General features: G+C 36.9%; 1 protein-coding gene across 2 annotated transcripts; it reads right to left on the bottom strand.

Moving 5' to 3' along the window:
- Nucleotides 1–9,699: 9,699 nt before the first annotated feature.
- Ppox (protoporphyrinogen oxidase) lies at nucleotides 9,700–17,767 on the bottom strand. 2 transcript variants are annotated; one of them, XM_083124752.1, is made up of 2 exons: nucleotides 17,729–17,767; nucleotides 9,700–11,296 (listed from the first exon to the last, which is right to left on the bottom strand). In XM_083124752.1, the coding sequence occupies exon 2, from the start codon at nucleotides 11,289–11,291 to the stop codon at nucleotides 9,867–9,869; it is 1,425 nt and encodes a 474-aa protein (XP_082980878.1). In that variant the 5' UTR covers nucleotides 11,292–11,296; nucleotides 17,729–17,767; the 3' UTR covers nucleotides 9,700–9,866. The 2 variants fall into 2 exon arrangements, with proteins under 2 accessions (XP_082980878.1, XP_082980877.1); XM_083124751.1 differs by lacking the exon at nucleotides 17,729–17,767 and adding an exon at nucleotides 17,502–17,682.
- Nucleotides 17,768–17,775: the final 8 nt, after the last annotated feature.

Raw genomic sequence — 17,775 nt, 5'->3', positions numbered from 1 at the left:
TGATCATTTTACTATCTGATTACCTTTGTAATGTACAAATAACTTTTCAAATTACAGGTACATTTGGAAGTGGTTGGGGGGGAAACTTTTTTTGGGGGGGGGGGAACTCAGTTTTTTTGGTTGGGCTTTTTTCACCAAAGTGTTTCAAATCAATGAAGTACATTACTTGGCTGCATTTTTCTTGTTTCACAACTTTCATTTATCTCTTCTGTAAAAATACTCGTATCTAAATTGAAAATACAACTTTCAACGTCTGCTTTTTTGAATGTTTTTTTTTTTTTTTACAAGTGTTAACTTCATATTTCCGTAGGCTTATTAAATGTACCTAAAAGTATATAAACCCTCGCATAACTAGAGTAGTTTTGTATATATTTTGTAAATCTGATCTAAGAGTATGATATCATTTTCAATATAACACATATTTTAAAAATATTCAAAAAACACAAAAAATGGTACTTACGTTTTATGAGTATGTTATTTCCATACGACGTTTTGAGAATCTACTGTTCTCTTCTTCAGGTCCAAAATTTCGTAATGAGTTCAATATAATTTTCATACACATGAAATCACGCTTATCAAATGTACCCTCAATGATACAATTTTTTCTTTAACATTATCTGAAATAGAAAATCTAGTATCAAACCCCTTTACAGCCCATCTGTTTTAGTTGAGAAGCTCGACGGAAGTGCACTTGCACTAACTGGGCGAGTACACTGGCAAAATAGGGGTGGCTGGATATGCAAACAAAATTCTTATTTGTTCCACTTCGAGAGGCTGTGTTACGAATTGTTACAAACATCACTAATCATAAACAAAAAAACGAGCGATAGCACATAGCAACTGAATGCACACAAGTGAATACTGATGTAAATCTTATGTTTCTGCTTCCCCTTTTGTGTATGGATCCATCTGCTTGAGGTAGGCATGTCTTCTGTAGTCAAACAACCTGGTCGGAGCAAGTCTTGACATATTTTGGGTCCCTATTGTGGTTGTCAACCGTTGTGAGACCACAGCATGGTAAATTCATTTTATGAAAGCCGATGCCCTGCCGAAAATTTTTACTACTTTCTAATTTTTTAAACTTTATACATTAATATGCATGCTTGAAATTAAATACTAATAAGTAAATTATGGCACTTGGTAGGCTTGTCTAGGTTTGTTGACAAATATAAAATCAGGTTTAAAATAGTTGGCAACTACCGGATCTAATGAACTCTTGCGGCCAGCTACTGGGCCACAGCCTGGCAGTTGAGAAACACTGTCCTAGTTCACGTTGGCCCTAAAACTGAGGCTGAAACTGCAATAGATTGGCCACAAATGGCAAAGAAGTTCATTCAAAAAATATGGCTTTCTCTCAGTAATAGTTTGTTCAAGTCCACTTTATGCTCAGATATGCTAATTGGGATTGGAACTACAATGAACGAATAACCTTAGTTGGAGATTTAGCAAAACTAGCATTTTGTGTAATTGATAAATTTATTTATTAAATTGTTTCTTTTATTATTTTAATTGTATGTATTTTGGCATGTAGACATGTTAAATTTTAATCAACACATGTTAGTGCTTTGTCAGTGTTCCCTTCTATGTCACATGTGGAATTCTCCTCAGTTTCTTTGGAGCCAGTCTAACTAGATCAAAACATTGGGGGATTACAAGTAGATACTTGTACTTTTCTCTTAGTGATGATTGCAATTACACAAACATTTAAGAATGTATTGTTTATACTATTCAGCTCTGTTAAAAGACGATCCATATATGAATATATACACACACGCACACAGAGTTCACCAGAAGTTCTGCAATCCTAACGTTAATCATTAATAATGATGTGGGATAATTTTTTGGGTTGTTGTTATAAAGCTTTTATTTTTCTTGGCATTGTAATTGTTGCTTATCCCTTTTCATTAATTTCTTTCATTCATGAACTTGCGCACCACAAGTTTCTAGATGTTTCCATGACACAATGCTAAATAAAGTAGAGAATATTGACATATCTCATTGGATAAAGCTTTTTGGTGCCAAAATTGAAACTAATGCCTTTTATGGTGTTATGTATTTAATGCAGAAAGTTAGTGTCACACAGTGGCGAAGCATGGTGTCGCTGGAAGGGTAGGCACAGGCGTGTGAGTTTGTGTTCTTATGGGTGCGAATTCTTTAAAATAAAATAAAAATATAACCTTTAAAGTTATTTTTGAAAATGTAACAACACATTCTTGCATCGATCAATGTACCTGAATAGTAACGCTTGATGTGTGCTAACTCGTAAATCGTATTTCTTCATTTTATTTTAAATTGATGCTTTAGATTTCATTCGAGTTGCAGTCCTCAATGTTCTGATGCTCCTTCTTTCTTCCTATGCCCGGTAATAGGATTTCATGCTTGTTTTTGTATCATTCCAGAGTAATACAAGTCATTATTCTTTCACACTTCAGGCTCACAACAATGAAAGGTAGCACATCATGCTACGGTACCAGGGGTCCTTGGTTTGAATCTTGGCCTGCGCATCGGTATTTCTGGTCAATTTCATCATATCAACACTCTTCCCCATCTTCGCAAATTAGCCAAAAGTGGCACAAAAAGCGAAGTAAAAAAAAAAAAAATCAAATAATAAAAAATAAATGAGCGAAAAGAAAAAAACAAGATAAAATATAACAAAAAAACAACAACGCAACAGGAGTATATCAAGAAAGTAACGAAAACGCAGAACACTGGGATAGAAACATTTTTTTCGCCCTCGGAACAAGTTGTCTTTGCCATTCTACCCTCACCTTCCCTCTCGTTGGACACCCCGCGCTGGACAAGAAACAGATGTGTACCCCAGTTTGTACCGTGTGTCCAGCATTGCCAACCTCCCAATCAGGAAAAGTGTGCTGATTAAACTCTTAAATTTTGCTAAATGCAACCAAATTGTGCTCGGATGACTTAGGTCTTAAGTTCATTTTATGCATCTATTTTGGGGCAGTTGTGATGTGAACATGCGTTGTTGATTAGTTAAACAATATTGGTAATTTCCTCCATTAAATTAGTTACAATGGTTTAACCAATATAATTGGTTCAATATTACGCTTGAAAAAGTTTGATAAAATTCGACGTCTACAAAAGGTGGCAGCTTGTTTTATCTGTGACCCCAACTTTCTAGCAATTTCTTTCAATAAAATGTTCCTCGTGAGCTAAGTACGGAAAGATAATGAAAAGAAGACTGTGGACCAGATGTAGCTGGATTGGCATGCTACCTTTTGTTTGAAACAAATAAGATTTGCGATTTTATTTAAATATATTTTTTCAAAATATATTCCTCTGAATTAAATTTATCTGTCTCCCAGGGGCGCATGTTTATAGATGATGCTATATTTTACCATTATTCCAAACACAGGGTGCTAGATGCCAATGAAGTTCAAATTGTACTGTGTTTAGCACAATTATGCTAGGGTTAGCATCACTGTGTGAGGCCGGACTCACTGTGCCCATTTTGGGCAAATGTGCCCCAAAATTATGCTTTCCCGCATGAATCACATAGAATGTTATGGGACCAGCTGAGGCCCTCAGAGAAGTGGCTCAACATGCGACGATATAGTCTCTGGCAGGGATGGAAATTTGTGGAAACTATCATAAGCCCTAGAATTTCAGTTATCTTGTATTAAATTGTCGTTTAATAAAATTATAAGTAATAAAATAATCCGTAATAGCCAATTATATTAGGGTAGGCCCAGCCTCCAGGCCTCTTATGACACTTCACCACTGGTGTCACATATTATTAGACAATACAAAATAAAGCATAATAGAACTGAGAAAAATATACATACACAATGAATATGATAAATACTACATATCTTGACTGGTCCTGTCCACTTTTTCAGTGTAAGAAATGTGTATCTTCTTCAGGGAATTTGAGTTCAGTGTCATTATCAAAGTAGATATATATCTAAGAGCAAATATTATGCATAGGAAAACTTATTATTTTCCCATTACTTCTTATGATAACAGGACCACAAGAGGTATGTTGTGATTATAATGTATCTAGTTTGTCTGTGAATCTATTATTAGTAAGAACTGAAGGGAACCTTTTTTGTTGTTGTTTATTTGAGTAATACTTTGTTAAGTTACTTTAACGCTGTGCTAGTCTGATGAAGTGTTAAATGTAAACGATATTGAATTATTTCTTACTAATTTAAAAACACTGCACTTGGTCCAGGGGCGTAACTAGGCTGGGGCAGGCGGGGCGGTGCCCCGAGGTAAAGGGAGCCCGAAACGCCGCAAAACTGTAATTGATTTTCCTGACTTATCTTTTTGTTAGATTGGCTCACTGACGTGTGAGCCCCAAGGTTGGTGGTTTCGTATGAATGCACATCTGCAGTAATTATGCCACGATTTCAAACTACGGTAAGCAAAGAATGGCAACGGGGTAAAATTATGCAAGGTTTAACATGATTAACCTAAGATTACAATTACAATGCTGGCTAAATCGGTGTTCCTACAAAAAATAACCCAACGTCTTACCCATCAAGCCCCTACCATGCACAGGTTTTTTTTTCCCTGGAGGGAGCTGGAATTGTAAAGACTGATATAACATAGCTGCAAGAAGGTGGGATACGCTATGATATACAGGGTGACTGGTAATTAGATGTATTCCCTGAAAGGGGTTAAAGTAGAGACAATTTGCAATACATTTGACCATATGATACCCCGTCCGAAAATTAGTAGGTTTCGAGATAATCGAATGTCTATTGTTTTTTTAAAAAATGACAATTTTCCACATAAAAAGAAGAATTGAGAAAAAAGAGCTCATTGTATGGCACATATTTCAGCATTTTCTGATAGCTAACAAATAAGTGCTTCGTTGAAAAAAAAAGTTTTTCCCAAATAACAATCACATGTAAGTAACGGGTGGGTCTAAACTTACAAGTGATGATAAAAAAATGCACTCTTAGTTTACTTGGCAACGTATTAATAACAAAACTGGTATGACACGAAGCGTACAAATAACTTAAATTACTTCCTTGTGTCATCTGCTATCCAACAAGGTACAAATGTTGCTAACATTCACATTTGTGTACAAGAATTAATACTGCATTCATCTTCATGTGAATGGAATCAATGAACAATACAATTAAAGAATATTACACGTCTTGCTCAAAGTGGGCACCTCCGTTACGAATGCAGGCACGCAGGTTTTTAGGGACATTTGGTCTCTTAACTCGTGGTGATAGTGTCCTTGATGTGTTGACCAGCTTTTAAGATCCTCTCCTTGAGCTCTTCTTGCGAGTTTACTGGTGTCTTGTAAACTAAGTCTTTCATGTGGCTCCAAATGTAATAGTCGCAAGGCGTCAAATCGAGCTGGGCAGTCATCATGCTGATAAATCATGTCACGTCTTGTAGCTAGAGGCGCATCCTCCAACAACATTGCCATCCCGTTCCTCAAAAAATGTTCATAAGTGATGCCATTTAAGATTTGGGGCAGGAAAATTGGCTCGATCAAATGATTGTTGATTACGCCCATCCATACTACTGCCTGGACGTGCGACAGTGGCTGGATGAAAATTACCCAAAGAAATGGATTGGCCGAGGCAGTCCGATTCCCTGGCCGGCTCAATCCCCCGATTTGAAGCCTTGCGACTTTTACATTTGGAGCCACATGACAAGACACCGGTAAACTCGTAAGAAGAGCTCAGGGAGAGGATCTTTACAGCTGGTCAACACATCGAGGACACCATCACATCACGAGTTACGAGACCAAATGTCTGTAAAAACCTGCGTGCCTGCATTCGTAACGGAGGTGCCCACTTTGAGCAAGACATATAATGTTCTTTAATTGTATTGTTCATTGATTCCATTCACATGAAGATGAATGAAGTATTATTTCTTGTACACAAATGTGAATGTCAGCAACATTTGTACCTTGTTGGATAGCAGATGACACAAGGAAGTAATTTAAGTTATTTGTACGCTTCGTGTCATACCATTTTTGTTATTAATACGTTGCCAAGTAAACTAAGAGTGCATTTTTTATCATCACTTGTAAGTTTAGACCCACCCGTTACTTACATGTGATTGTTATTTGGGAAAAAACTTTTTTTTCAAGGAACCACTTATTTGTTAGCTATCAGAAAACGCTGAAATATGTGCCATACAATTAGCTCTTTTTTCTCAATTCTTCTTTTTATGTGGAAAATTGTAATTTTTTAAAAAAACAATTGAAATTCGATTATCTCGAAACCTACTAATTTTCGGACGGGGTATCATATGGTCAAATTTATTGCAAATTGTCTCTACTTTAACCCCTTTCAGGGAATACATCTAATTACCAGTCACCCTGTATATATATCATAATTACGACTTTTGATCTTTGTTTTAAAACTTGTTCCAAATCAAAGCAGACAAACTGTTATAAAAAGTTATAACAATCATCAAATATACGAGGCATATGCGTAAAGTAAGTACCATTTGCAAATATTGCGGTTGTAGCGATGCAGTCAGGACCGTGTGAGTTCTCGCTGACGTCCTTCATCCGTTAGTTAGCCACAGGCACGCGTGGGAGCATGTCATCCTTTTTCTTCATAGTTTTCTGAAGGTTTGAAATGTTCAAGAAAATCAATCGGCCCGCCGACTGTGAAGTCCGGTCTGTGATTTGTTTTCTCAATGCAAGAATGGTTGAATTCCTGCCTAGAGGGCAGACCCCCAACAAAGATGCCTGCTCTGTGACACATTAATCCGGCTGCATTGTGTTGCTTCACAACAATGCTCGTTCGCATATGGCCCAACAAACTCAAAATTTCATCACGTCATTCGGCTGGGAACAATTTGTTCATCTGCCAACAGCCCTGACTTGGCACCAAGTGACTACCATCTCTTTCTTCATCTGAAGAAGAAGTTTCTTGCTGGTCAGCGTTTCGACGAGGATGACGACGTCGAAGCAGCAGTGCACGGATGGCTTTCGCCACGGGCGGGAACATACTATGATGATGGGATACAAAAACTAGTGCCACGCTACAACAAATGCTTGAACAATGGTGGAAACTACATAGAAAAGTAGTTTAAGGTCTGTAGAATGCAATGCAAATAAAAAAAGGTACGAAACTATTTTACTTCATTTTTTACACTCTTTCGGTACTTACTTTCCGAATATGCCTCGTATTTAGTTAGAACACTTTCAAAACAAGGAAATGTGCTTCTTTTTTACAATGAGTCCAATAATGTATTTTGTGATGGCAAGAGTTAAAATCCATGAACAAGAAACAAGCCGAATCAAACTCTCAAAAGCCGGCCACCGTGGCAGAGATCACATCGTGCTACGATGCCAGGGGTCGTGGATTCGAATCCCGGCCAGGCCATGGGTGTTTGTAAGTGTCCATTCATCAATTTAATCATATCATCACTCATCTCCAATCTTCCCAATTAGCCAAACATGGCACAAAAGCAAAGTAAAATAAACTAAATCAATCGATCAAACAAACTCTCAAAATGCTTAATCCAACACAATGGGCAGGAAGATAAGCTGTGTATGCTCTTAAAGAGAAGATTTGTAATGTTTTGGAAATTTTTCTTATTCATATCATAACATGCAAGGAAGTGAGATGAAAGAAACCAGGGTATTGGCCTCATTTTATTAAAGACAGTTCAATATAAAGTCTTGGAGCAGATAATATCAATTCTGCATTACAAGTAGAATCTCTTGATATTATGGCTGCATATGATCTCTTGTGGAATGCTCTTTCAGAAATTCCTGAGCTTCGGGGATCATTGAATCACCTCTTGATGTGCCAAGTGGGGGATTTCAGAGTGAATTTCTTGCTAAAATAATGAAAAAGTTAAAGAAACACTTTGCAAACTCTCGGAAGCAAATACACACCAACCAAGAGCTGGTTCAAAGTATGAATATAGACATAATTTGCTCACAACTGCATAATTGTTTTAAAGGCACGAAAGCTTTTGTAGACACACAGAAAGTGAATCTTCTTTTTTTGTGTATGAACATTTCCAAATGTTTATTTCAGCCAAAAATATTATCAGTTAGAAGTAATTTCAAACAAAATGAAGGATATGAATTATGTGAAAGAGCTTGCTGATCTAATTGTGATACAAAATATTCCAATGACTTTCAGTTATTCTGATGTGTGCACTGCTTATTTCATGTCCTTTACCGTCGCTGACACAGTAGCTAAAGCAGAGAGATACTTTTCTAAATTGAAAATTATCTAGGCTGTATACTATAAGTCAGGAAAGCTTTTGTGGTCTTGCTTCACTCTGTGGTAAAAAAAAAATGCATTTAACAAAGTAATTGATGCTTCTGCAGACAAAAAATTAAGAAATTATTTGTTTGAAGTCTAACTTTGTAGATTATATATAATCAATAATGTAAGCTTTGTAATCATTACTCTTAATTTGTTAAGAGTAATGCATTGTATTTAACAATATCTATTTTTTGGTACACACTTATTATTTGTTTCTAAAATTTATCAAAAATAAACACATCTTTAATCATAATCAGGAGAATTATACCACACCTTTGTTTACCACTCCATATTCTAAAATTACGCATATTTTGTATTTGTAGATCCAGCCACTGTATTATCAGTACGTGGGGACCTCATGAGTCTCGCTGCACCCTTGACTGTCCCTTCTTTACCTTCCAACCAGTGGCGTGCCCAGGATTTTTGAAATGGAGGAATTACATACGTATAATTTGCCATGTTTTCCTGCATTTGACATTTTTTTTGTTAAGGAATGACCCCCCCCCCTCCTTGGGCATGCCACTGTTTCCTACCACATATTATAGATAGCATTAGTGCATTTGCAACCTTTGTTACAAGTGGTATCACAAATGTGCTAAATCTTACTTTGATATAAAAGAAAGCATTTTAATATTCATAATATTCAATCTCCTGGTAAAAAAAAACAGGCATGGATAAATGTTGTCATCAGTAAAATCTGTACCTACTTAGGACTGTTTACTAGGTCATATGAGTTAGCCTTGGAATCGACTAACAAGAAATTGTCAGAAACTACTAGGCGAAAAAGTCAAAATTTTCACATTTGTGGTTTTGGCATTGGTGCGACGATATTTTGTGCATTTGTTTCCATTTGAAGTGTGCTTGTGCCACCAGCCAGTTATTGTATTCATCTTTCAAATGGACTGAATTTATGCTATTAACTTATGAAAATGTATCAAATAAAATAATTCTAGAAACTTTTCTGGCAGTGAATAATGAGTAGATTCTCTTGGGATCGTGGCCAGGTCAGATAATCTTTTCATCTATCAATGGTTATTTTTCAATGAACAGTTTCTTACATTTCGGTTGAGTGTCCCTTTATGAATTTCATTATATCATCCTCATCTTTGTAAAGAACCAAAAGTGGCAGAAAAGCAAAGTAAAAAAAAAAAAAAAATCAATCAATGTAAAGTGAACAAGTTTCACATGGTTTTAGTCATATTAATTTGTATTTGATTTGTACCAAAATGTTTGTGATAGTCTATAAAACCTTTTTCTCTAGGTGCCAAAACTAGAAGGGGTGGGGGGGGGGCAAAGACAGTATATTTCCCTTTGTAGATAAGATTTAGCATAGTGCGGGGGCAAAAGGGGCGAAACTGGAGGGCACCCCCTAATCGCCGCCACTGTTTCTTAGTGATAGTTCAGTTGTAAGAGAACCTGAAACGCAGGGTTTAAATGCTAAATTATAAAATGTATTCTTAAAAGCTTCAAATTAACACTACATCTCAAGATAATTTTCTCAAAATGTTTTACTGTAGTTCAACATTTGCATGTTTACAATATATAGTCAAATTTAGCACCAAGTCATTCAAACTGTAAATGTTATCAAAAATACATATACAAAATTCATGAAACCTTAACAGTAAGTCCAACAACTGTTTAATACGCTTTACTACCACGATAACCACAGGAATCAACAGCAGTTTTTGCCGATATTATAACATCATTAACACTTACTCCATCAAAAGATGATCCTGCTATGGATAGTGGCAATTTATGCATTCTTATGTAGTTACGTATGTCATTAACTTTATTGTAATGTCCGACTACATACTGTGGAATGCACTGTTTTAAAATAGACACATTGTGGCATCTAGGAACTGAAGAAATACCTAGAATGTCATTAAGCTGCTTCAAGGCAACCTCCAGAAGTTGCTCTTTGTTAGGTTCATCTCCAAACAATTCTTTAAACCATGAACCACCCATCATCACTGTTAGGATTGTGTGATCCTTCTGAGATAGTACACAACTGTCAAAGATGACGCCTAATATTGGTACACCTTGATTTGACGGAACGAGGAAGCCAAACCCATCTTCTTTCAGCACATTTCCTTTGTACTCAAGATTAACAACACCAACAGTCACAAACGGTATGGAAGTTAACATATTACTTAACTCGGAATGCTCTTCCACAAGCAGTTCTCCCAATTTATATGCTGGTATGGTACTGATAACGTGCTCGCAAGAATGAACTTTATCACCAATTTCTACATCAACCTTTTCTTTGGCAGTGAATTTCAAGCTCGTACATGGTGCATTAAGAAGCATCTGCACACTACAATGTTCCAAGTATTTGTGTAAGTAGTTGGGTAACGTCTGCAACCCTCCCTTCAAAGTCCACACACTCCACTTTTCATTAAGTGCCTTTTTTGCCAATTCAGACGATGCTTGAAGTGGCTTTTTCATCTTAAACATGTTACTCACTGTACCTCGGGTAATTGAACCGTATGTCTGTTCAGCATTGAATAATTCCCTCATTAAAAACTGGACGCTGATCTCCCTAGCATTTCCAGCACACACTCCCCGCACGAGTGGATCCACACCGTACTCTGCAATATCCTTTCCTAGTCTTCTGCACACAAAATCATAAATACTTTCGTCTTCACATTCTTTCTTTGGAGTTCTGAGATCTTGCATCACTGCAGAAAATAATGGCCTCTTAAAGGGTGGTGTTGTTTGAACTAACGAACCTATATTTGTTGGTAATTTGTGTAATTTTCCATTAACGAACACAAATCTGTTTTGGGTAGCTGGGTGTCCACGAGGTATGGGTATTACCTTGTGTGTAAGGCCAATGTCATCAACAAGATCCAATGTGTTTATACCAGCAACTCCTGATGGTCGTATTGTGTGTGGACCAATTTCGAATATGTTGCCCTGTGGACTACGGTTAGACCTCATCCATCCTCCTATGCGTGATGAAGCTTCTGCAACTATTATGTTGGATGCATGGCATTGAATGCTCTTAAGCAAATAATACGCTGATGCTAAGCCACTGATTCCTCCTCCCAGAACAGCTAGCATGTTTGCTGTGAATGAAACAAAAGGTGAAATGAACAGACAGAAACATTTTTATATTTTTAATGCTATTTCATCCCTAAACTTTGAAATCTTTAAATCACAGAACATCAATGTCGAAAAAGAAATGGCAGGGTTCATTCATTGGAACTACATTCCAAAATGAACGTATATTTTCCATGTAAATAATTCATATCGGCATTTGAAGACTAAAATTAGCAATACAACTTTATCTTAATTGCAACATATTATTACATAAAACATTTTAATAGGATAAATAAATGAGAAATGGAATTTTGGGGAAAAAATATATATACTTCTCAATAATAGTTATACCACTGGAATTGTCACAATATCACCATGCATAAGAAAAGTTATTGGATGCTGCCAAAAAAAAAAAAAAAAAATGCACTAAGGACAATTTTCTCTCTAAAACAATCTTTGCCAATTAATTTGATTTTATAATAGTTATTCCAACAGCAGTAAATGGGGGCATTCCGAAAGTCTTAACGAAACGAACGAATGTAACTGGCCTCGTAAACCTGGTGAAACCAGTTATTTTACAGACTTATGGGATGCTCTAGACGAAAGAGCAGGCACAGTATTTTGTTTATAGAAATTTTCCGCATGGTAACCAGTGGAAGGCATGTCTTTCTGGCAGAAATAAACTCTGCTGCGAACACTGTTACGCATTTTAATCACATTGTAAGAAGAGTTAAGGCACACTCATCTTGCGCATGTTGCTTCATATCGCTCTCTGTTAAAATTATAATACATTTTCATAACTAGTGCAGTTTGAAGCCATCATGCACATGCGTTGCCTACAAGCAGCAGACGATTCTCACCGAACAAACCAGCCTCCTGGTCCGTTCATTTGGTAAATCTCATTGTTTCATGAGACCCACGGAATGCAACTTTTGGACAGCATAATGAACCTCACGAAATGCACGGAAGCACTTATGGGACAGCGACTTTCGGATCGGGCCCTATGTTACAAGATATAAATTTTGGCTACACCTTGACTCTGTTGAGGGGAATCAATATGGCAATATTTCCTTCGGCAAGGAAACCCCAAAAGTACTGTGTACATGGAAAACATTCCTGCCAGCGAGAGAATTAAATTTCCATATGCAGACACACCTTGTTTTATGCACCAAGCGGTGTATTCAAGTTATTCATAAATGTGAGAGTTAATGCTTCTTTAATCAGTCCTACATTTTGTCATCTGTTCCTGCACTTAATTTTCTTATATATTTATTTATTTTAGGAATAGTGGGCTAAAGGGAGTACATGAGCTCCACTTCCTTCCTAACCTTGTCCTGCATGTGTCTGTAGTTGTTTTCAATAATTCTGACATGCATCATATAAGGATAACACCTGCACAATTTATCTGATGTAAGTTATTCGATAGTTGGGACAGCTGAAACTTTGAATTGTGAACACATTTCATCTACATACTATATTATTTAAATTTCATGAAATTCAATATTCTTCACAACTGGATGGTAAAGGAGGTAACAGAAGGTGGATAATGTTGTGACCTTGTAACAAAGGGCCTGTGGGTTCAATACGCTGTGGAGGCACACAGTGGTTTGGACGCCATTATAAACTGTGGGTCCAGTCCCAATTAACCTATCTGTGCATAAGGTGGACTTAAAATAGAAACTCGGGTAAAGGAGGTGGAGTTTCTCTTGAATTTCTGAATAATTTAAAGTTTTGGGCCATTAATTTCTCACTTATTCATTAACATGCTCTGAATTATCATTGGAAAAACCTCCAGAAGAGCTGTTTTGTGACAATTTGAGGGCCTTCAAACTGTCACACTAAACATTCCCTCAAGTACAGAACTGTCCACCAGTAAAAACGCTACCTTGGTTCCAGTGTTTTATAATACAGTTACCGTACTGGAGGTTAGATCAACAGTTCATCCCCATGTAATGATTTCTCAAGAGGTTTCCTTGTAAGATATACAGGGTTCCCACATGAACTCGAAATGTAAATATTTCCAGAATCTTCAATATTTTTCCAGAGTTCTCAATTATTATTTTCAATTTATTTTACAATAGCTTCCCCCATTTCCCTTCATAGTCATGCCATCCTCACTTAAATTATTATTATTAGCAATAGGACAGATTAATCAGCACTCTAAAGGTTTTGGCCCATTGTAGACATCTAAGTGTATTGGTAATATTACAGATAAATTTACCAATCAAGTATATTTATAAATAGCCTGTAATATAGTGCAATACTCTACCATTTTGTGTATTTATTTATTATGCCATGCACAAAAAACATCTGGCTGGAACATTTGTAATTTTACGTGAATCGATATCAGCAAAAAATTCACATGAGTTCACTTTCTGATACCAATAACCAGTGCTTGAATTGAAAAATATAGCTGGGCTACTTTCGTTAAGCCTTGGAGTTAGTTGGAAGGATGGTTTGACATGGTGACAATGATACAGTTTGGGGGATGCTTTGCAAAAATGTTGCTCGGTGAGGGATACAATCCCCCTCACTTTGAGCTATGCCAATAGCAAAACTAATTCAAGAATAACATGACATGTCTGTGCAGATAATTAAGGACTAAGATTACTGTTTGTTTTTTTTTGTGTGGAAACTGGACACAGTTTCAACTTTTATTACAGTGCATAAAATAAAATTTCAAATATCACTTACAGGACAAAAATTTTCACACTTTTGCATTCAGAAGTTTACAAATAGATACACCATCAATTAATCTCTAATGCAAAATAAACATATATCACAAGCCTATATCTGCAAGAAACTTGTGTGTAGGAGGCTACTTAAGTTGTAATTATTATTATCAAGAGGCAAGATCATATTCTAGTCCTTCAGATGTACATCAATGTGACTCATTGATCAATTAGCCCCACTAGAAGATTTTTCCTTTGTGGGATTTAATTTTTTTTTTCAAATACCTCAAGATTCCCAGGTGTGTGGGAACCCTGATATATTTCTTCTCTATTCTGCACCAGTTGTTAGCTTAGGCAGTTAAGTTCAGTCTCTTTCTCCCTCACTTGCTGGAAAATTTATATGATGAGTAGGTTATGGCAATTGTTATCAGTCTTTCTCTAAAACATCTACTACTGGGAGATTAGTATGGAGAGTGGATTAAATAATGGAGATTCAGCATGTGTATGTGTGTGTATAAACATATGGTTGGAAATGACCATGGTGAATGAATGATATTCACAAACTACTCCTTCCACAATTCATTGCGCAAAATCCTGCTCTGCTGTCATATTTTGAGCAAAGAGCTGAGATCCTGTGTTGAAAACATGCCAGGTATAAATTGTGCATATGACCTTTGCCAAAGTGATTGAAGATATGATTATCATGATCATATGAGAAATGTGTACATATAATATACAGCCAATTTCATACTGTAAGAAGGATTTCCATATGGTTTCCTTAACACATGTGAATCTGTTTGCTTGACTTCATATTGTTTCTTCCAAAAATGCAGTGTGATGACGTCAAGTTGTTCATGTCATCCATTGGTCAATATATCTCGAACAATGTTGTGCTTTTCCATCAACCCACACTAAACGACATCTTGGATTGACTGATTTCTTTTACTTTGCTCTTCCGACACCTTTGGCTAATCACAAAGATGTGGATGAATGGTGATAAGACAGAATTGATGAAAGGTAAAGGTACCCCTGTGCCAGTGGCGTGCGGTGCTAAATCAGGCAGGGGAACAGGTGACCTGCACTCGCCCCCTCCCATACCTGTCATAATATAATACAGTAGACCAAGTAAAATTCAACCCTTGTTGAAATTAACCAAATAAACATACGATACATATGTTACAAATTGTCAGAAGTGACATACATGAAGCACGTTAAAATTATAACAATACCAATGTTAAAGCAAATATGATATAATGTAAAAAAAACATTACAAAAAATTGTTGATGCGCAACAACAAAAAAATTAATAAAAGCATTTTATGAGTGATCAGAGAAAAAAAATGTTTTGTTGAAACCTGCACTCTCTCTATTTGCAGATTAAGTTGACATTTTTTCCTTTTTTTGTAGAGTTGAGCATTCTTGTAATAATGCAATAATGGCAATCAGATGGCAGAGTTTTTTCATGACGTCCACTGGATTTGTAGAAATTGTGACAAAACCCGAACTGTTCCAAACTCCCTTCTCTGGAACAAACAAGGACAACAATAATTTGCCACTGGAAGAGTATCCAGTTAATCATTTTACAGAGTTGTAGTAACTTGTTTGAAAATGCCTTGTGTACGATTTAGTTTTAGTTTTTAATAAGGTTAGGATAGGTGTTGGTTTGCTGTCTTTTCTGTAAAGTTCAATGAACTAAAAGCTTTCGTCTTCAGCCGGTCGATCATACAACACTCGCAACTCTACGCTCGCAACATTCGCTTTCTTGTCCTGCTGCTGCGTGCGTCTTGGGGCTGGTGGAACAGGTGGCGCGAGCTGTTCCCTCGGAAGCTATTCCGCAGCGTTTAGCCAAGGCATTTAGCAGACACTTACACTGTAGAAGATTTTTGCAGTTTGTTATGAATGACAGATGCAATTTTGCAATGAGATTAGGAAACTAAAGACTTACTATACTCAAAACCATCACTACGACGCAATTAAACTTGAGCACATAGCAAAAACTCGATGGAAACCGAATTCGCTTTGTCTCTCGTAGGGAACAGCTAGAGAGTTCAGCTTCCGTGGCACCATGAGAATTGTTTGCCTTCGTGCGTGGTCGGAAATACTCGGCGTCAAACAGCAGAGGGTTGGACGACGAGGGTAGGTGAAGTAAACAAACGCCCAGTCACAGTGAAAGTTTTTCTTCAACGTGTTGATTTCGGAAGAAAGAAGTGTTATTATGTAATTATAGATAATTTAAATAGCTAAAAAGGGCGATAAACAGAAGGGAACAGCCTGTTCCCTCTGTTCCATGGAGGGACCGCCACTGCCCTGTGCATGTGCACACATGCCATGAATGCATATGGGTTGATGTGATCAGCATCACGTTCGGCTGACTTTGCCCCTTTGGGTTGCCTTAAGGTACCCATTGATGTGAAGCTGGGTAGCCTCAGAGCCATGCAGAAGCAGGGAATTGACTGGAAAATTACTGGTCTAGATCACCTGTCCTGGGATTCGAACACAGGTTTTCCACATGCTTACCAACTGAGCAGCCCTTAGAATTGATAAAAGGACAATCAGGGTAACAGTTTGATATAGGCAAACAGATTTCTTCAATTTTACAGGAGAAAGTACTTACGGAACTGAGTTTCTGTATACTTTTGAAAGGTCTTGGAAGTGTTTTCTCCCTTCGTTCAATTTATTCGGCCAGTAAATCATGTATTTTTCGACATTAATGTCTCTCCGATGCACAAAAGCTGTTACCTCCATTACGTTCGACTATGAGAACAAAAAGTTCTGTGTATTCGATGACGTAACCCCTAGTCAGTGTTTCCAAACACGCCATTGTTTTGCCAGAACATGACAATTTTAACTATGTTTGCCTAACCTAACAGAACCTAACCTTGCCCCGCATGGTTTGTGGGGTTTTCGAACCCGGAAAAATGCAAAATAAGTAACACGAAAGTAGGAATTTTGTCGGTGAGTAGATGGAAACACTGCATACGCACAGATGATAGACAACGCTATTGAAGATTTGCCCGCCATCTTGTGTGTAACACAAGCGAAAGAGGAACGAACAATAATGTGGAAAATTGAAGCTATTTTTGTAAAAAAAAAAAGCGAAATCCCACCTTAAAGAATGTTTCGGAATGCAAAATAGGTAAGTACGAATGTAAAAAATGACGAAATGAACGAGTGAAAGGTGCCTATATCAAACTGGTACCACAATCACAAATACACGTGGACGATACAGCACAAATCTCGCGTAGGATTATATTGGCCGCATCGTTAGTTTGCAACTGCAATTCAGTGTGCACTACGTGGAAGCATCCATTCGACTGACTTCAGAAAGGTCACCATAGTGGTCTCTGGTGACATCTTTATGATGTCGTTCAAGTGATTTAAGAATCGGTATGTCAAATAATTCAAAAGTTACAAAAATCGAAATGTGACGTTCTGAAGTGGGGCAAAGTAACAATTTGGAATGTATTCTAATGCTTGTAGCTCCGTCAATACAGATTTCCCTCTTGTACTCCAACAGAGAGAGATATGTGGAATTTTACGAGCACATTCTTTATTTTTACCTATGAAATTTGTCTTTGCAAGCAGATATCCTTCCCAACTAGCCAAGGACACGCCAACAAATTCAAAACAAGCAGATTTCACGATTTATCCCATGCCATACAACTAATTTGTCAATTAATTTATTAATGATAGGGTTAGATTTCAACAAAGCAAACTCAGTAACATGACATCTACAACATATCAAAATTTCCATAATATAATAAATTAACAAATCGATAATATATACTACGGGTAACGGGTTTCTTTGCATTATCATCAAAAAACGTCTTTTCA

Source organism: Lepisma saccharinum, chromosome 6, assembly GCF_977018435.1.
Source record: "Lepisma saccharinum chromosome 6, izLepSacc3.1, whole genome shotgun sequence".
NCBI lineage: Eukaryota > Metazoa > Arthropoda > Insecta > Zygentoma > Lepismatidae > Lepisma > Lepisma saccharinum.
The sequence above is the reverse complement of the archived record's forward strand: the minus strand, read 5'-3'. Positions and strand labels throughout refer to the sequence as shown.

Bases quoted from the DNA above. Each gene is read 5' to 3' on its own strand.
- Ppox (XM_083124752.1), bottom strand. From the start codon at position 11,291: ATGCTAGCTGTTCTGGGAGGAGGAATCAGTGGCTTAGCATCAGCGTAT.